The following is a 22,858-nucleotide window of genomic DNA, read 5'->3' as shown; positions in this document are numbered from 1 at the left end:
AGATTTAAAATATCTGAGTTCAGTCTCTTTTAGGCTATTTAACTTTCTTCGTTTTTCATTTCCCTGCCAGTAGGCCAAGGAAGATAATATTTTCACCTCTTGGAAACATTTATGTAAGGCATATTTTTTTTTCTTGGATGCAACTTAATACAAAATGTTCTAAGAAAGTTTTTTCATTTGAAAAATGTTCACGCAGTTACTATTTGATTATTCTTTTTTCTGTATGCTTCAAATGCATTTAAATTCTTTAATCCACTGGGCAAGTGGTAGACTACTTTCATTCCCATCACAGGTCTCAAATCATTCCTTTTCCATTTTTATTTCTCTTGTTCGCCAAACTAGCTGAATGCACCCTCTTTACCATTCAAAACTCAACACTGAATTATCTTCTCATGAAGGGCATGCTTCATGCAAAACTTTTGAATGTATATGTAGGAACAGGATTCTGATTTATGGACAGTTCTTAAACTTTAATTTTCCTTTTATTTTTCATTGACAGCAAAATTTTCTGGAGAGTACAATCAAGATAGTGTATTCATAGAAATAACATTAACAGAAGCTTGGTCATAAATGAGAACAGTCATTATAACAGTCTCCTTTACCAAGGCATTCCACACAGAGAGATAACAGCACAACAATTGAAGAATTTGTTGTTTCTCACACAACAGATACAAAAGAATTGCAATAACAAAATCGTAATTTTTAAAAATGTTCTTATACTAAAAATAAAAGCAAAAAATATGAGATCATGCACTGGAAACAAAAGCTAAAAGTCAATAGTTATAGCAAAAACGTTGCAAAACATAAAAATGTTCAAGTATTGTGAGAGGACAGGGGAAGATTCAAACAACAGTTTCAGAATAAATCAATTATATTTACTACCATAGGAGGGACACTGACATCAGGGTCTTTGTCCACTAATACTTTAGGCTGTTAGAATGCATACCATTACCCATTTAAAGGACAGAGTCCATTTCCTTGGAGCGTGTTTACTGTTACAAGGATGGTATGAAATTCATTGTTTCCCTTGATTACAAACAGACACTAATACTTCAGGAGAATATCCTCGAGAACAGGCCAGTGTGATGCCCGGGATTAGTAATGGCCAGGGGTTTATGAAGCATTGACTCTAGCCCTGTGTTTTTCACCATGGTCTGTGAAAAATACTTTGTAGTCCTAAAATGAAATTTCACCTTATGCCTCAATTTTGCTGAAATTGAACCATCAGAACTAGCAGAGAGCAGTAAAAATAACGATAATAATAAAACGGTTTAACATTGTTATTGATGCTTCATTTTTTAAAAAGTATCAAAAAAAGAGTGTGGATCACTTAATGAAACTAAGAATCGTATAATGCTTCAGTGGGGTTGTTCGCACAGCAAGAGCAAGTTCTTCCCCAGCAGAACTAATCTACACAGTGCCTTTACACGTTGTGGTTGAAGAGCATATCATATTTGAACAGTGGCTACTTTCTACATGATTAGGAAAGACATGTTTGTCATGGGAGTAAAAAAATAAAATTTGTCTGTTAAATTACACATAAATATAAGGTACAAATGTATTTTTAAAATACAGATTAAAATAATCACACTTGCATTGTGTACATACGAAAATACAGTATTTAATATTCAATATACACAGACACATTTATGATAAATGCAACTATTTGGCAATGCCAGTTCTTTCAGGGTTTTCTCTGTCCCCGCTTTCCATACACATGGAAACAAAAACACTTCGCTGACATCTCCTAGCTCTGGCGAACATCTTGAAGCAGTTTGTTAATCTCGGCCACCAGCTCACTGGCATCCATGAGTTCGTGTTTCCCGTCGTTGAGATGGTTGAGCACATTATCAAAATCATCTTCTTCATAGTTTTCGGGGATCTCTTCCATGGCCGGCAGCCATTTGGAAGAAGGCTGCACACTGGAGTGAGTTCCAAGTGGGGCGCCAGAGTTGTTGGTGGGATTCTGGAAATGTGTACTAGCTGCCCAGGCTGCCACTCCTTGCGGGTAACCCGCAGTCTTGGCTGGCAACGGCGCCTTCCGGCGTTCCAGAGAGTTGGACCGATCCACCTCGGGGCACTCAGAATAGGTGTCCAGGGAAGGGGGTAAGAGGCGTTGGAACACACTGCTCATTTCCGAGAGCAGAGAGGATGTGCTGGTGTCCCCAGAGTCCTCATCGTTTGGGGAATCCTTCCCAAAGGTGGAAAAGCTCTTCTTCTTCTCACCCGAATCTCCAGGCTGCGCGTCGTCCTCAAGACTCGGATGCGGAGCCTGCTGCTGGGGTTGGGCTGGGAATTCCTCCCCAGGAATGAACATGTTACTCCTATAGTCAGAGGATGGCGAGGGCAGCGGTGGCATCCAGCACTGGTCAGAGTGTCCCAGGACCCTGCACTCCTCCGTGCAAAGCCTCATAGCTACGCTCAAGGAAGATAACAAGGATTCATCATCATGCTTACATAACTCAAAATTATAGAAAAATTGTAATTTTAGTCTTAAAAACATAGGACACAGTTTTAGACTACTAACATGATACCCGTTATTTTATTTTACACATTAAATGGATAACAATTATGGCTTTAATTTTAGTATCAGTTTAATGGACCTCTTTATTTTTCCTGTTTATCAAAGAAGGAAGGGACGATATGATTCATATACTTCACAGGAAGATTATTCCTGCTACTCAAGTAATGAGAAAATGGATTTATAACTTACACATGAGGATGACTGAAAAGGAGCAAAGGTTTAGGTGATGGGATATTTGGTGACCATAAATTCTAAGAAACCCAGAATGGTAAGGTGAAATCTATAATTTTAGAATGCCCCCCCCCCAATTAATTTTTGAGTACTACCTATGAGTAGCTTTCTGGACATTGGGATCTATTTGACCAACTACATTTAATGGAGGCATTGGGAATATAATAAGCTATCAGGTTAATATACTTAGTAATTTCTCTCTAAGGTATTCAGGAGTATTTATTGATTTGTTACTTAAAATAGCAGTGCAAATTATACTCAACTACCCAGCAACTGTAGTTACTCTGTTAAGAAGTCTTCTTTTTTTTTTTTTAAGTAGTTTATTGTCAAATTAGTTTCCATACAACACCCAGTGCTCCTCTCCACAAGTGCCCTCCTCCATCACCACCACCTCTTTTTCCCCCTTCCCCTTCAGCCCTCAGTTCCTTTTCAGTATTCAATAGTCTCTCAAGTTTTGTGTCCCTCTCTCCCCCCAACTCTCTTTCCCTCTTCCCCTCCCCCTGGTCCTCCATTAGGTTTCTCCTGTTCTCCTGTTAGACCTATGGGTGCAAACATATGGTTTCTGTCCTTCTCTGCCTGACTTATTTTGCTTAGCATGACACCCTCGAGGTCTTTTAAAGGTTTGGAATTCAAATAGATGGAGAAGTCATCAAAAGCTGAAGAATATAAAAAAATTGGTTAGTTCTTCCAATTGTTATAATGTCTGATTGGAAGTTGAGTAGCCACACTCATAGAATATAGTAGATGGTTTTAAAAAAGGAGAAAATAAAGAGGAGAAAAATATCTAAGTTTGACAGATGCAATAACTAAACTACAATAATAATAACAATGAAGGAATGCAAAAATGTAAAATATACCTCACAAATCATCTATCTCTTTCAGTGACAATTATGTCTCTTCAGCATCATGATTTTACTTTTGAGCAGGTGACAGAATGCAGAAAATGCAAAGTAATTATCTTACATTGGAATGAAAACTGAATTGATAATCAACCTTAGCTATCTATTCAGAGCTTATTCTTTAGATCCGGTTATTTAAGCAAGGTTTCTCTTCTTCCCGAATTTTTGCTAAAAAGGATGACTCTTGAACAATGTCAAATCCCTTATCTTCAACAATGTCAAATCCCTTATCAGGAGAAGCAAGTAGTCTCTAGTGTTTATTATTGTATCCCCAGCACCAGGTAAAGTGCCTGCATAGAATAAGAATTTAATATGTTTTTCTAATTATCAGGGAAATACAAATCCAAACCACAATGAGATATCACTTCAGATCTGTCAGGATAACTGCTATAAGAACAAACAAATAAAAAGAAACAAGTATTGGCAATACAATAGAACACTTGTACACCATTGCTAAGGACACAAAATAGTGCAGTCGCTATGGAAAACAATGTGGAAGTTCTTCAAAAAACTAAAAATATAACTATCATATTATCCAGCAGACTCACTTCTGAGTATTTATCCAGAAAAATTGAACTCAGGATCTCAAAGAGCTATGAACAGTCCCTTCTTCACTGCAGCACTATTCACAATAGCCAACGCGGGAAGACAACCTAAATGTCTACCAGCAGGTGAGTGGATAAAGAAAATGCATATGCATACAATGAAATATTATTGAGCCTTAAAAGAAAGAAGGAAATTCTGCAATATGTGAAAACATGAATGAACCTTAAGGACATTCTACTTAGTGAAAGAAGCCAGTCATAGGACAAATAATGCCTGATTCCATGTATATAAGGTGTCTAAAATGAACAAATTTACAGAATCCAAGAGTGGAATGGCATTTGCTAAAAAGTGTGTGTGCAGGGGGTGAGAAAATGGGGAACTGCCAAATAATGGTATAAAGTTTGGGTTGACCATAATGAAAAAGTTCTAGAGATCTGCTACATAATATACTTACAGTTAACAAATCTGTATTCTACAGTTAAACACTTTTAAGAGGTAGATCTCATGTTAAGTGTTCTTATGCAATAAAATCAAATTTTAAAATAGATTTATATGCAGAAAAAGAAAGGTGAAGAGTAAATGCTTCCTCTCAGAAAAAGAGAAACAAAGGACTTTGTTAAAAGGGGTGGAAGTCACTACTCTTCATCACTAAAACCTTCGAGATAATTCTGTTTTATACCTCATCAATTCTAGACCTCAATTCTTAATAGAGAAGAGATAATCTGTGAAACAAAAATGAGAATGAGCATTCTGAGGGAGAAAAATGTCTGGTAAGAACTAGAAATACAAAAAAGAAGTAGGAAAAATGTCTGGTAAGAACTAGAAATACAAAAAAGAAGTAGGAAAAATGCAGAAATAGAACTAACTATGGGTAAGAGGAAGGGCAAACACCGAGATTCCTTGTGTAATTTTGCAATGAAGAAAGGTTAAATTTAAATAGAGATGGATGATTTAAAAATAAAAGCATGTTTGCATGCATTGACTTCATGCATTTTTACTGCTGGGAAATATTTACTGACTATTGCTCATCATTTTCTGTGGACAAAAGCAAAATAAGTTGAAAGTAACTGTGCCTTAATAGCAATGAGGTTTTCTCAGCAGTGAAACAGCTATCAAAGTGGTAATGAAGTTTTTTCCCTAATTCCCTGGGTCTCTGAAAATGGAACGGAGCTCTGTCTCTCTTGTCTTATACACATCCTGTTGGAAAGACAGGAAACAGGTCTGATGACACCTTTCATTTGTTTTCCGGCCTTTGACTCTGTGGGAAGGACTTAATTGTTTGATTGATTATTGGATTTGCTTTGTTTTCTTTTAATATTTAATGATAGCGGCGGGGGGGGGGGGGGGAAAAATTACATAAGCTTCTAAGAATCCCAAGTGCAATCAGCTTTCTAGAGACCCAAATATAATGAACATGCAACCAAAAATACAATCTGGATGATTCAAATGATGGTACATGTTTACAGGTAATTTTGGTTACAGGAATTTTTAAAACAGGGAATGCTATTTTACAACCTCACAATAAATAGTGGAACCCTAATTATTAAAAATAAATTAACATAAAATTTTATTTCAGAAAATAGGAAAAATTGATGAAGAAATGCTAATGGAGAGAAAATTGACAAAAATAATAGAGGTGAGAAAGCAGTGGCACAGAATAGGTCATTTCTGTCCCATTCACATTCTCAACCTTTGCCCTGGGGACTCAACTATTTAAAAACATGCTCAGTGTACATATAATTCAGGGCCACAGAGGTTTCATACCACATCTAATAAGTTAGAACTTACTAGCAAGTGGTGCATATGACTAATCTTTCCGTGTCTCCTTGAAAGCTGCCAGGTTGTTAAATTTCCTCTGGGAAGGGGAAGATGTGAGGGAGCAGAGAAGTCTTCTTTCCCACTATATGACTATCAATTTTGTAACTTACTATATTTTTTAGGTAGGAGCTAATGTAAGAAGAAGAAGAAATGAAAAGTGTGTGTCTAACTTCCATCAAGCCATGAGTTACTGAGTAACCAATCAGTTATCTATTCAGAGCCTACCATATGTGGAGTGCCATGATAGATTCCTGACCTCAAATGGTTTCAGATCTAGTTCTGAGTCAAGTGTAACAAATGAGGCCCTAAATGCCTACGTAAGTGTCAGGGTATATGATGCTGAAGGCAGGTCAAGAAAAGATAAAGGAGGCAAAGGGGAGGCTGAAGTAGTCAAGGAATCAAATCGCGAGAGATGAATAGGATTCACATAGACACAGCGAAGGGAAGCCACTGTTTTCAGGTAGAAAGGCAACATGAACAAAGGATTTTGGTGTGGAGCGATGGTTCTGCCTATTGCAAAAGATACAAAAATGCCACACGAGAGTTAATAAGTTATGAGTGGTTTTTATTGGGCTTGGAATGCCAAGGGAAGTAGTTTTATTAGGTGTTGCTGGGCAACAAAAGTCATTACTGATTTTAAACCAAAAAATTTTAAATTAAGACGTTCTGAAAAAGTTATTCAAGCTGCATAAAAGAAATACTTAAAAAGGGAGGAGGTGCTAGAGAGTGACCCTCAGCTTGTATGCTGCGACAGTCATCGGGCCCTGGAAGGAAGGCCAGGGCCTGGATACCAGCCATGACAATGGACAGAACTTGGAATTAAAGAGGCAGGTTGACGTTTAGTAATCACCAATGGCAGATTAATGAAAAGTGGAATGAGCTCAGTAAAGGAGTTCACAAGAAACAAAATCCAAAGCTTTTGTAAATCACGCTGGTGCTGCTGATACATTGGAAAAATGGAGATTTTTGCAAGTAGTTCAAGATTTTGAGCTGTAGTTCAATGTTGAATGAGTAAGGAAGAAAGCATGTTGACAAACATGAGCTAACGGACAAGAATGCTTGCTGATTTTACTGCTCAGAATGCAGGATATTTCTGTGGGAATTAATAGAATGAATGACCAGAAATGACCTTGTTGGCAGGCAATGCAACATAACATAATCTATATTTGATCACAGTATAATGCAGAAAAACAGTTGGAATAAGACACTTAAGTCCTAAAAATATACATGCTTTCAAAAACTCCACTGATTTCTGTTAATGGCATTCAGATGTGGACTTCTTTTTTTTCCCTTACTTGGCCTATTTCCTGGGAATATGAGTTTACAAAGCATGAGCTGCCAAAATGAATAATAAACCAGAAAACGGGTGAAGTATCATCAGAAGGATGGTCATAATTAAAGTATCTCTGCATAGATACTCAGTAGACACATAACTTCCTACACCAACCAGACATGAATAAAGCTTAAAATATTTTATAATGCATTGGGAATATCCTGGTGCTCTATGCCACCAGCATGCTTTCCCCTCATGGGGCAGGTAGCTAGTAAGAAAGGAACATATCTACTGTGAAACAACACCGCACACCAGCAATATAGATCTCCCACCACACACCTAGAGTCAGCATAAATATGTACATACGGAAGTTTTGGAAAGGATTGTCTGTATATTAAGTGGTATCATTACTGATAAAATAAAAGTGAAACGCTATCTTTGAAAGAAATGTTAACTTAGAAGGAGCCTAAAGCCACTCACTAAATAAAACTCACTATTACCTAGACTGCATATCTACCCATTGTTTCCTTAATGTCTTTATTAACATGGATTTTTTTTATTTTTTAATGCAAGCATTAGATAATTCTCCTGCCAAGAACATATCTGGTGTTGGAAACTTTGAAAGAATGAAAGAGAAGTCTTGCTTTTTCTCTAAAGCAGGTCAGCTAATTCCATTATACAATTTCAGAATTAGAAAGGACTATAGGTATGGTTTACGCCCACAAATAGAAAAGTGACCTCATTAGGGAAAGTTATTTTCCTTTTACCTATGTCAATAAATTAAAATTTCAGGGGCACCTGGGGGGCTCAGTTGGGTAAGTGTTCGACTTCGGCTCAGGTCATGATCCCATGGTTTGTGGGTTTGAGCCCTATGTTGGGTCTGGAGCCTGCTTTAGATTTCTGTGTCTCCTTTTCTCTTTGCCTCTCTCTCTCTCTCTCTCTCTCTCTCTCTCTCTCTCTCTCTCTCTCTCCCCCTCTGTCTCTCTCTCTCTGTCTCTCTCAAATAAATAAACACTTAAAAATGTTTTTGAAAAGTTTCAATGAATAAACTTCACACAATTTAAAAAGAACTTACATAATGAAATACTAATGTTATGCCCACTGTACTATTTTTCTGTTTGGGAAATCACATTATTCAAAATTGGGAACCAATATTCAAAACTGGGGTTCCATCAACATCATTGAACCATAGACATTTAGCTAGCCAGCTCCTTCCTTTCATTGGTAAAAATAGTAAAACTGATGCTCTTTGAGCAAGTTTTCTGAGACTGTATATATTCCACTGGATTTTCAGAGATTTATTTTCTTCCTTTAAATAGGGAATCTCTGAATAAAACAAACAAAGACACTACTATGCAAATATTGGTTCTTAGGGACATTGTGGCCCTGATGCCAGCAGAAGTCCTTTCATTACATTGATCCTGCCACAGATGCAATTATCTAGGACTCTCATAACATAATAAAATGGGCAGCATTTAATCACTTCATAGAAGGTAGTTAAGACTTAAGACTGTAAGAAATGCATTACTAAACTTATTTTTTTAATCTGTTGCTTCATATTACTCTTAATAGGTTAGTATTTAAGAGTATGGGATTGGTTCAGATCTCACCTCTACCATGTACAAAATGCCTGATTTGAGACACATTGTTTTAACCTTTATAAGCTTCCGTTTAAAAAAAAAAAAAGAAAGAAAGAAAGAAAAAAAGGAGCACTACTCTTGTCACGACCCCACCTCACTTCACTCCACATTCCTGTATGGAAGTGTTAGGAGACAGAACGCAGGTACAGAAGTCCTCAGGGGCCTCAGGTAAGCACTGGGACATTGTCGGTTACTCTTGGTGGCACCTACCACCACCACCACTGCAACTTTCTATGCAGTGATTTCACCTGCATTTCTGTGGCTCTCTGAAGCTCCCTCAAAACTATTTCCTAAACACTCTTACTTATCTACATTTAGAAAATAAATCTTGGATGGAACTCACACCAGAAGTCGTTTTGCTCTGCCTTTCTTTTATTTATCAAATGGCAGGCATTTGATCAACCTCTAGTTGATCAAATTCAGTGGAATTTAGAGACATAAGTAGCCAAGGCACCATTTTCATGTGTTCCTAAGAGTCGATTTAATATGACAGTCTCTAGTTACGGTGTTGTTGCAATGATGTAGTCAGTTTTTACCCAGTTGGTTCAGAGAGGTTCTACTGCAGAGAGAGGGGGGGACTCTTAGGAAAACGTGGCTCATAACTTACCAGGATCTCCTCCATCTGGCCATGTACTTAACATTTCCCTCTTAAATGCCTGTGCGTCGTCTACTATGGTGCAGATAGAAAATGAAGGGTGGCAAAAATATTCTGTGCTTACCACCTACAAAGCTGCATTCTTTGTCCTATTTTTGGTGATTGAAGTGTACCATTCCCTGGTGTATTTTAATCTCTGATTCTGCGAGTTGGTTCCCATCACAGGAAATTTGTGTCTTCCAAATTATAGTCCAGTTCACCACTATGCCCCAAAACAGGCTGTTTGAATAACAACAACCACCCAGTAATTTCATGAAGAGTTGCTCAAGATGTCCTGAGCAGCACTGGATGGGGCAGACAGAGGAAAGAAAGAGTGTGGCTTTCTATGTCCCTCCCCCACCCCTTCCTTCTTGTCCTGCTCAGCTCTCATGCTTACCCCTCCTCCACCAAATGCCTTATATGAATTTTAAGAAAACAATTCTGACGTGCTCCAGGTCATGTTCAGTGCTAATAGTATACGGATTACAGATACTTCGGTGCAAAGGACAAAGAAAAATGTTTAAGCATGGGAGAAACTGTGCACTCCATGGGTGTGTAACAGATCTGAAAATAAGTATTTATCATCTATCACCACCTTCTTACCTGCTGGAATTCTTCCATCTGTAAGGAACAGGTCACTGAATCCTTCACCCAGCAGCCTGTCTATTGGTGAATCTCGCCCCAAATCATAATCACTGTCTCCTGCTTCACTGTCACCACGGCCACTGTCTTTCAAGCTAAATTTGTCCATGTCTTGGAGGGCATATCTAAAAGGATAAATCAGGGAAAGTACGGCTTTTACCCTTCAGCTTTCATGGCATTAGAGACTCAATAGGTAACAGGGGGATGATTCATACCTATAGCTCCTGGAATATTTGTTTCCTCGAAAACTTGGCCTTGGCTGATATTGCCCCTGGTGAAGCATTGAAAGAAGCTGAGAGACCTGCTGGAAACCAAACACACAGAACTGATTTCTGGAAACAAGCCCCCAAATACTCACGAGCTTTCAGCAAGGAAAAACAGTTGCTCACCGCTTTTCAATCTAATTAATTGAAACTGTTATCTCTGTTTTAAAGATTTACACATGCGGGACTGTGGCAGACGATGCAGCCAGGCTCCACACATAAGTGGATACATCCCGGAGAGGGGATCTTGCATGATCTCATACTCATGCTGCCTTTCTCTTTTGGGAAGAGAACTCCTTTATAAATAACAGACTGATTTCCTTTATGTTTTAGTTCAGATTAAAGTGATCAGTTATACAAATGCATGGAAAATGTTGTAAAATGCAGCAATCTAGCACATGCAGTTAAAATAATGTCAGAAAAATTTCGAAGTTGAACCAATACAACATGCATTCAGATGGGATTCTGGAGGCCTCGGGCTTTTGCTGTTGTTACTGTTGTTATTTTTTGTTATTTTTTTTTTTTTAATAGAAGCCACAACTGTGATAACAAAACAAGCCCTTTTATTTTTGACTTGTAGTATCTTAAGCTGGGAAGTAAGGGTATTCTAATTAGATAGTCACTTGGGAGCTTCACATTTATTTTCAATTCTATACATCATACATGCAACCCCATTCTTTAAGAAAAACAGAACAGCATGCGAAGGTACATATACTTGCTGCATACAGGCAATGCTCCTGGTATCCTATTTAATTTGGATATTGTTAGTACTGTTTACTTCGTAATGGAAACACTTAAGAACTAGCACATACACAACTTCTGCACACGAGCAGCTGACTGTGTCAGTGAGTTGGTGCAGAGTGTGATCTTACCTCAACAGCCGGGGTGGCATGGGTGAGTTCTAATGAGAAATTCTCTGGCACGTGGTTGGATGAGATTGTCACCAAACTGTTGAGGGACTGGTGACTGTGGTGACTCTGCCGGCTGCCCATCTGCCCTCTTTCCAAGGTAGGGGATGAAGACGGAGAAGATCTGTGATGAGATCTGATGGGCAGAGTGCCATTCATCGTAGGCACCAACGTAATGTCCCCTTTGTGAATCTGCCTGGATGGCCTTTTTGGGTGGTGCTGGTAAGTTGACTCTGCTACCCTGCAGTTGTAGGATCTAGTGTCTTTCTTTTCTCGGTTACACCTGGTTGCAAACAGCACCATAATAACCAACAACACTGCACAAATTGCTCCTAAGGAAATAATTATAACCATGGAGACATCCAAAGAGGCCTGGCTTACTGAGGTCATTGCTGTGCTTGTCACGGACTCTGCATATTCAAAGATTGTACACTTCAAAAGGACTTTGGTATGCAGTTGAGGATTGCCTTTGTCCTGGATGATGACTGAGAGCTCCCACTCTGTGTAGGAAACAGATTCCATGCTTATGTTGGTATGGAGGTCACATGATCGTGGATCAATTATAAAGATATTCTCCTCATTGCCCGCTATTATGGAGCAGCTGAGTTCAGCGTTCACACCAGAGTCTCTGTCAATTGCCCTTATTCTTGTGACATGAAAGCCACTTTCAGCCCCTTTGGGTATGGAGATTTCTGCAGTATTATTGCGCAGAGCAGGCGCTATAACCACAGGGACGTTGTCATTTTCATCAATGATGGTGAGCACAACTGTGGTATTGCTTACTAGTTGCTTTGGGCTTCCTCCGTCTCTTGCTTCAACCACAAAAGTGATCTGACTCACTTCCTCATGATCAAAGATTCTGAGGGCATAGATGGCTCCATTAGATGGGTCAATGGTGACATATGTAGTTATGGAACTGCCCAGGATAAAACTCTCCAAAATGGTGTATGTAACTTGCCCATTTTCTCCAAGATCAGGATCTGTGGCTGTAACGGTGGTAATATAGGCCCCTGGCGAGTTGTTCTCTGAGATTGCAAATTCATATCGACTTCTCTGGAAGTGGGGTGGATTGTCATTTATATCGTTGATCTGAACAGTAAAATGTTTTATTGTAGAAAGACTGGGTGTCCCTTTGTCCTCAGCGATTACAGTCAAACTGTATTCAGATCTCTTTTCTCTATCCAGCGTGGCATTCGTCAAGATTAAATAATTGTTTTCATAAGTCTTCTGAAGTTTAAAGTGACCATGTCCATGAAGCTTACAAACTATTTCTCCATTCAGCCCGGAATCCTTGTCCTGAACCCTGACCAAAGCAACAAATGTGTCAATAGGATCCCCCTCAAAAATATAAGAAATTTCTTCTTTTCCAGGGGACATGAGGTTTATGTTAATTTCAGGTTTATTGTCATTAACATCCACAACCTTGATTATAATTTTGCAGTGAGCTGGGATTGAATTTGGACCCAAATCTTGAGCCTGAACGTCAATCTCATAGGATTTGGTGATTTCATAATCCACTTGCTTGAAAAGAGTCAAATGTCCTTTTTCTGAGTCAATTTTAAAAGTCTCTATGATTTTGGGAGACACATGACTGCTGAAGGAATATACAATTTTCCCATTAGCGCCCTCATCTGGATCTGTGGCATTCAGATCTAGGAGCAAAGTGCCAACAGGGGAGTTTTCTAAGAGTTGTATTATATAAGACTGCTGCTCAAAAGCAGGGCTGTTGTCATTGGAGTCAGAAATGCTTATTTTTAGTATGGATGAGCCAGACCTCTGAGGCACCCCCATGTCTGAGGCAGTGAGCTGAAGCTCATAGCTTGACTTCAGCTCCCGATCCAGCTCTCTGACCACTATGAGTTCTGCATACTTGGCTCCATCGGTCCTGGTCCGGACCTCGATGTTAAAAAAATCATTGGCAGAGAGAGAGTAGGTGTGGAGGGAATTTTCCCCAACATCTGGATCAAATGCACTGTCCAGGGGGATGCGCGTCCCCACGGCCGCACTCTCAGATATCTCAATAGGTATGACAGATCTTGAGAACTGGGGAGCATTGTCATTAATATCCAGCACTTCAACTTCAATATGGAAAAGCTGCAGATGCTCGGTGGGTAGAGTGATCACATCAAACTCTATAGAACAGTTCAAGTTTTTCTGGCATAGTTGTTCGCGGTCGATTTTAGCCCCTATGCTGATTTCTCCATTGTCCTCATTCACTACGAGGAGAGGAGAATTCCCCCTCTGCATGGCTCGGAAACGAACGGTGGAAGGATTAGGTAGCTTAACTAAAACATCAGCCACATCCTCTGATAGTCTTGCAATCACTGATCCAACCCTCTGCTCCTCATAAATCCTGTATTTCAAATTCTTGCCCAGCACATCGCAGTTGAAAGATACCGTCAGGAGTGCAAAAACAAATCTAAAGTGCATTTTAGCATTCATTTGGCACCTCGGTCAGTTAAGGAGATTCCTCACCCAGACCAAGTTAAAACAGCAAAGCAATTCCCCTCAACTTCCTTTGGCAACTTAAAGCTAAGCTACATTTGGTACTCGCCACTTGAAAGCGTCTCTTAATCACACAGCACAGCAATTAACAGCTCGAAAACTTTTGGTTTATACACACCGTGTCACGACTTCCAGGTCTTATCGGCGGCGCGGAGTCCGATCCTTGCATTTGTCTGGCGGTGTGTCCTCTCTACAGGCAGAAGAGTGTCACCTCCGCGCTTCCCCCCTTGTGTAGTCGGAATCCATCGATTGCAGGGCGCCGGCAGAGCCTGCAGTGAATCTTTCTCCAGCGATCCTTTCTCCCTTCCTCCGCGCGCGGCTGCAGACTAAACACCCGTGATTGCTGACTCCAGTCTAAAATCTGTACAACTTCACTTCAACTCAGACAAAGCTCTCTTGCCCGGCGTGTGTTGAATCGCTTCCAGCCAATCAGCGTGCTTCCAAATCAAAAGCTGATGGTGTCCCCAAAGCGAGGGCGGCCGTCGAGAGTGAAGGGTGGAGAGGGAGAGAGACCGGCGAGGAGGAAGGCGGGGGCTGGGGGCGCGCCGGGGAGAGGGGAGGAGGGCTGCTTGGGGGCAGCGGGAGGAGGATGGGAGCCGCTCCTTCTCACTGCTCCTCCCTTCCTCCTCCCCACCCCCCCCCACCCCTCCTTCCAGGCTACTGCATTCACTTTCTCTGAGCGTGCCACGACAAAGGGGAGACAAATTACAGAAGAAAAACTTTAAATCAACTTCTGGTCGCCTTTATTTAGATGGCATCTTAAATTGTTCTGGTTTGCTTAATTGCCCTTTCTTCCTCCACAAACATGTAATCATCTTGCTTTTCATAGTCTTTAAGTACTGGTTTAACTTGAAATACCTCTAAGTGCATTTTGTTGGTGAAGGAATTTAATAAAATTTGAAAACTTGCTTCTAATTATGCTTCTCAGACCGCCCCCTTCCCCTCCCCCTCTGTAAATACTTGGGTCTTTCTCCAGTGAGCACAGGCAGATTTTCTTGGGGCTCTGTTTTAAAGAACAGAACAAGTAAGGAGGTTTCATTTTTCTGTTTTCTTTCATCTTTATTCTTTGAAGATAAGAAAAGGGCTATTTTCCACTCTTGAATTCTCTTAATTAGCAAGATTTAAAAGAACACCTTAGGATTTGAAACTAATTACCAATATAGTTCTACCATCTATCACTTCTTTCTTTGAGTTGGGGCAAAATTGGCTATGATATTTCTTTGTCTTGTACTTCAAAAAATCCTATTTACCTCCAGTAAAAAGACATTTCATGCTTTAGCATGCCAGTTTCTACCAGAAGGTTTTGTCTGTACATGGTGAGTTTTCACAATGAGGACTGGGGGCACAGGGACGCAATAGTTTACCAGTCAAATTTTTATAATATATGCATTATTTATGAAAGCACTTTTCAGATGTGTATTTTAAGAACCCAAAGCTTGTTTACATTGAAGAATAAAATGCCTGAGCTGAAAATTGCATTTCGTGTGCATCAAAATGCTAAGAAATATCATGGGAGGTTTATGCTTTATCCAGGTCACAGAAACTGATATGGTATTCTTATTTGAAAATATGATTATTTATGATACTCTTTCTGCTCCGCAATTTCTTTTAAGTTTATCATCACAGCTCTATTGCTGCTTCTTTCTTTCTTTTTCTTTTATTTTGTGTCTCTTGCATTATTCCTCAGCTGTCTTCATCCTCTTGCATATTTGCTGTTTTGAATAATCTCAGTGTCACTTTTTCCATTTATTTTCTCCCACTCTCTATTTTGCCCCCCAGAAACATATAAAAAAGGTAATTTTCTGATTTTTCCACTTTGCTTACTCTCAGCAGAGCTCAGCTAAAGTCACTAAGAAGGTTCCTTCCAAGAAAGAAAGCAGAGGATGCTCAGCGTGAACTCTCCTTCTTTTTAGGCATTCAAAAGCATTTTATAAGCCATTGTCTTTTTCCCCCTCCAGAAACCAGCGCTGTGTGGCAAATTGTGCAGAATAGGAATGCCTATAATGAATGTATTTAGCACTGGGTCACGCTGATGAACATTCTGCCCCCATGAATAATACTGTTTTACAAGGTTGTAGCCCTTTCAAATTGCTGATCCCCAAACCCTATAGGCAAACTAAGAAAACTACCACAAGCAACTGGGACTTCAGAAACCCACAGCCATCTGGCCTAGGTCTCTAACAATCTGAGCCAATAATTATATCAATTCAGGCTTTAGCGAACCCCTTTGCAAACACCAAAAGAGCAAAGAAAGGAATTAGTGACTATTCAAAGTTGGGGTGAGAATTCAAAGGAAAATTCCATTAGTTCTAGGAGAGTTTTCTTTGTGGATTTGATAAGTCTACCCCCGAAATCTCTAAGAGCAATGGACTCGATTCCCTCAACATAGAGGATATTTTCCCCTAACAAGGAAAAATACATTTAAAAATCCTTCTTTTATTTCTGACAAAAAGTTTGGACACAATTAATCACTGTCAAAATGGCTTCATATTACCACACTGAAATATTTAGAATAGGTTGTAACTTAATATATATTGTACTCATAAAGAATGTGTTTCCTCTATGAGCAAGGCTTGGAATTCTTTCATGGAGGATGACTTTTTTTTTCACTTGTGGTATCATTCTCATCAAGCATCATTTCATTTTCAGTTTGTCACTCTGTTCCTGAGAAGCTATGTGTACCTTATATATCCCTTGATAGTCCGGGTTTTTTTTTTTATTTCTCCTTAGTATATACTACTCTGTTTTCAAACTTGTTTGCAGAAAGTACAAAATAGAAGATATGTCTTGCACTTTTGCTTAGCTCCACCAGGTCGAAATATCCTTATTTGGTAGCTCTGAAAAGAAAGGACCAAAAACAACAACAACAACACAACAACAACTATGCTCATGTCATTTGCTATTTGTGGAACAGTTTGTATTAGGGGAGGAAAGGTGATAAACATCTGCCGGTTGTCTTCCTATGGTGATTTGACTGACCTTTCTCTGTCTTCTGGAATTTTACAAAGTCATGAAGAAGTGGTTGCAAAGAAGCTGAGACCCTTTAAAACACTTCTCAGATCCCCAGCGAAGGAGGATTGACTGTTTCTTGATGTCCATCCACCTCCCATATGGTGGCCTTTGCTGAAAAAGGAAAGAGCCGGCTCCACTTCTGGAGGAATTCTGAGAGATGATAGGCATGAGGGCATAGGGCTCCTAACTCCTGGAGAATCCTGGTTATTTCCATCCTGTTGTGTGTAGTTTGTCCCCAGTGTTCCTTTCACCACTTCAGCCCAAGTTGCTTGAAAATTGCTAAGCTAGAGAAAAGATACCAGCTGACATTTGCAATACATTCTGTCATTTTGAATAACAGTTTTAATTATGCCATTTATTTTTTATTGCTTTTGTTTTAAAGAAATGAAGCTTTATAATTCTAAATCTATAATGTTTTCCTTGCTACTGAAGAGGAAGGGGAAGGTAAGACTCAACTACAAAGCTCAAACGTCTTTCCATTACATGAATAGTGTCTTTTTTGGTACTGAAACACAAAATTAAAGTCACCAAAATTTCTTATAAGCAGATGTGGAGGTTTTTTTTTAATGTTTATTTATTTGGTTTGAGAGGGAAAGGGGCAGAGAGAGAGAGAGAGAGAGAGAGAGAGAGAGATTGAGAATCTCAAGCCAGCTCTGTGCTGTCAGCATAGCCGCGGGGCTCAGTCTCACAAACTGTGAGATCGTGACCTGGACAGAAATCACAGTCAGATGCTTAACTGACTGAGCCACCCAGGCACCGCAGAGATGTGGAGTTTTAATTTTTTTTTTTATTTGTATTTTATTAGAGCATGTAAAACGCAAAAGAATAGATGGTGAAATAAATATTCACTTTCATCTGAGCATATCATATCTTCTCCATCATCAAAAGCATAATACAAATCTCACAATCTTTTTGTAGATTAAGATAACATTATAACCTTTCTTCCTAGCGTTTGTTGTGAAATGTTTCGTCGGAGGAATCCCTGGTCCTGCTTGATACCACATGTCCATAACAAGCCTAAATAATTACTCTACTGTGTATCTTGGGAAATTAGCTAAGAGCAAAAGTTTTACCAGGAAAAAAGTCAGTAGAGTTAAAGAATTCCAATGCCTTGAAACTGTTTAAGATAAAGAGTTTGACTTTTATATGAACCTAATGTAAGTATTAATGCAGGTATGACCAGTGGGTAGCTGTGTGACCCTGAACAAATTATTTAACTTCCCTGAGTCTGTCTAATCCTCTGGGAGTAATAATAAGATACCATAAAGAATTCTTGTAAGAATTAAATGATTAGAACTTCCCACAGAGGCTGGCCAAGAGTAAATATACAACCAAGATTTGTTTCTTTTTCTTAGACTCTGTGTCTGTTTTCTTCCTGACATATATTGAAGGGGGAAAAAAGTTGATTATATTTGCCATCTTGTTGCTTTTCAAACTTTTGGTTTAGATGTTTATATAATTTTATGCTGGAAAGATGAAACTCTCTCCATTTTTGATTTATGAATGTCACCATTGAAACGTAATCGACGAAACTAATAGTACTGATCGATGATGTTTTTGTAAACTTGCTGGCTCACTGATGAAAATTCTAAAAAATCTATCAAATATATCTAAGTATACCTCCAGACCCTGACTACAGAAATATACCTAATACAGTCAAAAGAAGTCTGTCAGTTGCTTAATTATCTCTTTTATTTGGTAGGGCACATATCTAGTATTTGCCTATTCTCAAATAGTTTAAAATGAACAGTTTAAAAAAGAATCATGTCACACTATATACTGGGAAGGCAAAAGGATATAATTTGATATGATATGTTGGCAATGACAAAGAAAGATAAAACTTGTCAAATAAGATTTTCATTTAGAAAGCACTATTAGACTTTCTATCAATCATATTACATCTCTTTATGTCATTCCCTGTGTTCCATTTACTAATCTATTCAATAATATGATAAGAAAAATCATTGAACAGTATAAACTCTTTATTGGAACAAAGTTATCAAGCTAACATCAAAGGTTGGTTAATGAAAATGGGTCCTAAGCTAAGATTAGAGTTGTAGAATAGAAGTGGACTTTGTAGTTTCTGATCAAAACCGAATCGATTAAATGCCCACAGCAGGACCACACACCTGGAGGCAGAGCTATGTGAGTGCCAAGAGCCAGCCATCAACAGAGGACCAGGAAGAGTTGGAGCCCATGAAATGCAGTGACAGATGCTAGGTCAATTTTGGCTGAGTGGGACAATCAGTACTTGGAAGGTCCTGCCAAAGGTAGCATGCCAAGTTCCAGCAGCTGACTTAGGGTCTGGCACCAGGTAATCAGCTGGGTCTGGATGTGAGCCATGGAGGTGAGCTGCTGCTTATTTTAGGACTTTAGGCTTTCCCATCCAGACAGGTTATGAAATTAGAGATTAAAATGAAAGAATAAGACAGGCATCGCAGACCCAGTATTCTGCAAATGGGCACATACAAGGAATCAAGTCAAAATCCAAGACTAGATCACAAAGTTATACTAGATGGCAGCAAGGTTGATTTTAGAATAAATCGTGTGACCTACTAGTCCCTAAAATGCCTTCTCTTCAGGGCAGAATCCTGAGGCAGAATCAAAGCCTGTTATTTTTTTCCCCCAAAATCTGCTGCTGAGGGGATGAGAGGGACTTTGCAGGGAGGTGGGATAAGCCCTTAACTGAGCTGAGTCTCAGTTCTTAGTTTAAAGCATTGCCACACAAGTGTTGGGTCCATAGAGCAGCAGCAGCAGCATTATCTGGAAGTTTGTTAGAAATGCAAAATCTCAGACAGCACCCCAGACCTCCTCACACAGATTCTGCATCTTAATAAGATCCTCCATTGATCTCTATGCACATTAAAGTTCGAGAGACATTGTTCCAAAGAGTACTCCATTTTCTGAGGTGGTAGAAATCCCGAAGTACAAGATGGTCCTCACATCCTACACGCCAGATTTGGCTGCTCTAGGGAATGTAAATACTTGGCATATAGTAAAGATTATCACAGAAAGGGCCAAGGGTCAGATACCATTTATTCAAGAATATACATAGAGGTGATAGAAGAAAACTTCTTGATTTGGCTAAATTCATAGAGAAGGGAAATAAAACATCCCTCTGAATCCAACCTTTTATACCACTTATCACCCTGTCCTCAACCATTTAGGCAGTACACTTTGCATTAGGGAGAGAAATACTTAGGAAAAAAGATGCAATTGTTTGTGAAGTTATTCTTGAAGGCGAAAATATTTCCAATGTCATTGCATACATGTGCATTTGTATATATGTATATGCTTAGGAATCCCTGGCTGTGTGTTTCTGCATCTACCAAGTATATATAAATGATGTTTACTTTATGATTTCTTCACGCCAGTATTCCCTTCTCATTCGGTGGTGTGGGAAAGTAAATCTTGGTACACTGCTTATTTATCTTTGAGTATTTCTAGATAAGGATTAAGAAAAGAAATTGAAGCGTGACAAAAAAATTCTTTTCAATGCTTCCATTTTCAATAAATACCTAATGTATCTAACTTCTTTTATCCAACTAGAAGCATTCCATGTCTAGAGACTGGTGTCTACTCTTAATATAACACTGCTAGAAGTATAAAGGGAGGCTTAGAACTATGTGCATCCACTTAAGTGCTGTAAATCAAATGAATACTATTTTGGATAGCGTTTAGATTACACTTGAATAGATTTAGATTACAACTTTTTGAAAGGAGGCTTTAAGACAGCATAATAAGCTTAAATAAAGGTCTATTGAACATTAGCATCAGTTCTGTATAAAAAATGTACTATTAGTAAATTCAGCGAGGTTAATTGTGACTTCATCATTCAATTCGTTGTTTACTTAGAAGTTGTGCGAAATTATTTAGTCCATCATAACTATCCACCAGGTGAACCACTTTTGGTGAGGAGGAATCTAGAATTTATAGTGCAGTAAGAGGAATGTTATCACATTGTGGGCTGCTTCATTTTACAAGGAAAAGAAAAGATTCAAGGTATTCTCTCAAAGAGCAACCTTTATAAAGAATAATTCAGATTTTACAAGATCACGGAAACACATGATTTATGGATATGAAGCATAGCTATCTAGATATCTGGCTGGATTCTGAAATGTGTATACTCTCTACTCCTAGGAAGAAAATGAACAGTTTGCATGCAATTTTTCTGTAAAAAATGCCTGAATGTGTGTTAACTGTACTACAGAAAATGTTTCCATTGGAACAAAACTGAGGAAATAATGTCTATTTCCTATAAGGCACATAGCGGACTACCATTTGTGATAACATAGTGCCTCTTTATCATCAACTAATATCTATTTTGAATTCAGAACAGTTAATTTATGATAAACTAATCAATTGTAGTCAATATTCTTTATTTATTATTAATTATTATTATTATTATTTGAAATTTAACTTCCAAAGAAGTTTCTCATTTATACAAGAACACATTTTAGAAAAAAAAAAACTGCCCCCAAAGCAGTAAAGCATTTTAGAAAATATCTACTCCGAGATGTAATTAAGAGGGAAAATTTAAGAGTGTATATTTAGATTGAGTTATTTATAAAAAATACTATTGAAAAAAGTCACATTTCACATAGCAATTAGTTGTTAGCATCTTGGAACACAGCAACAATAAAGACAATAGTTACTGAACACCATTATATCCCAAGTGCTTTGTTTATATTTCCTTATTTAATTTTTACTATAATCTGAATAATGAAATGTTTATAATTGCTAGAAATATATGCAAAGCAAGTAACAGAACCCAAAGTGTCAACAAGGACTCTATTATTTCAAAACACAAAATACACAGAGATAGGACATTTCTGACGTAGGATAATTAAGCAAATCAGTGATGCTATCATGAATCAGGTTTCTCCCTACCTTCTACTCGTTCATCTTCAAAGTGCTGCCTTATCCTTCTTAGCCTTCTTGCATGGGTTCCTTTATCTTCCCAAGATGGTTGTTATAATTCCAGGAAGCATCTCCCTACTCAGCTGAATAGTCACAAAAAGGTAGTATTTCTCTTATAGATCCTCTTTCATCCAGAGAAAAGTATAGACCTATAAGGTATTATGTTAAATAAAATAAGTCAGACTGAGAAAGGTAAATACCATAGGATTCCACTCATAAATGGAATTAAAAAAAAACCAATAAACAAACAAAAAGCAGAATCAAACCTACAAATACAGAGAACAAACGGATGGTTGCCAGAGGGAAAGGAGATGGATGGTTGGGAAAAATGGGTGAAGAGGAGAGGAAGATACAGGCTTCTAGCTATGGAATGAGTAACTCATGGGAATACTTACTGGGTAGGCACAGTGTAAGGAATACAGGCAATGATAATGTAATGGCGATGGTAGCTACACTTGTGGTGAATGTAAAATAATGTATAAATTTGTCAAATCACTAAGTTGTACACTTGAAACTAATATAACATTATGGGGATATACTCAAATTTAAAAAATAAGAAAAAAATATTCTAGGAGCCTTCCACTGATATCCATCCTCAAGTTCATTGGACAGATTTGTGTCACATGACCCTTCTCTAATCTCTAGCAAGGAGAGTGAAATTGCTGTGATTGGCATTGACTACTAAAGTTTTAGGCCTGGGTTATAGGAATAGCTTCTTCACTTCCTACAACATGCTAAATTTGAGGTCCAGTTAACACAGTACAGTGGACAGTGGATATTGAGTAGAGAGTGGAGCAAGTGTTTTCTGCCACATTAAACCTAGAACAATTTTATGGTAAAGAAACTAAGGCTCACAGGCTTAAGTAAACTTTCACACAGCTAATATATAGTTAATATTGAATTGTATACCTATACCTGCCTACAAAATCTTCCCATAGACTCATAACTACTTCTTTTATTGGGTATTAATTGAAAAAACCTGTCCCATTTTAAAATTCTTTGTTTTTAAAACTACGGAGCTATGGGAAAACGTATCAGTACAC

At 38.4% G+C, this 22,858-nt stretch overlaps 1 protein-coding gene across 1 annotated transcript; it reads right to left on the bottom strand.

Annotated features, from left to right (window-relative positions):
• Positions 1 to 449: 449 nt before the first annotated feature.
• On the bottom strand, positions 450 to 13,820 carry PCDH18 (protocadherin 18). Its single transcript, XM_029957677.1, has 4 exons — positions 11,343 to 13,820; positions 10,423 to 10,511; positions 10,169 to 10,332; positions 450 to 2,415 (listed from the first exon to the last, which is right to left on the bottom strand). Exons 1-4 carry the CDS (start codon positions 13,818 to 13,820, stop codon positions 1,748 to 1,750), a joined length of 3,399 nt encoding a protein of 1,132 aa, XP_029813537.1. The 3' UTR covers positions 450 to 1,747.
• Between the last annotated feature and the right edge of the window lie 9,038 nt (positions 13,821 to 22,858).

This window comes from Suricata suricatta, chromosome 1, assembly GCF_006229205.1.
Source record: "Suricata suricatta isolate VVHF042 chromosome 1, meerkat_22Aug2017_6uvM2_HiC, whole genome shotgun sequence".
Taxonomy (NCBI): Eukaryota; Metazoa; Chordata; class Mammalia; order Carnivora; family Herpestidae; genus Suricata; species Suricata suricatta.
This window is presented reverse-complemented; position numbering and strand designations above follow the sequence as displayed.

What these genes read in the sequence shown, in the direction of transcription:
- PCDH18 (XM_029957677.1), bottom strand. Translation starts at nt 13,820, where the DNA reads ATGAATGCTAAAATGCACTTTAGATTTGTTTTTGCACTCCTGACGGTA. An exon ending in AAATATTCCAGGAGCTATAG is followed by an intron (nt 10,333 to 10,422) that starts GTATGAATCATC and finishes TTATCCTTTTAG; the next exon opens with ATATGCCCTCCAAGACATGG. An exon ending in AGATGGAAGAATTCCAGCAG is followed by an intron (nt 2,416 to 10,168) that starts GTAAGAAGGTGG and finishes CCTTGAGCGTAG; the next exon opens with CTATGAGGCTTTGCACGGAG.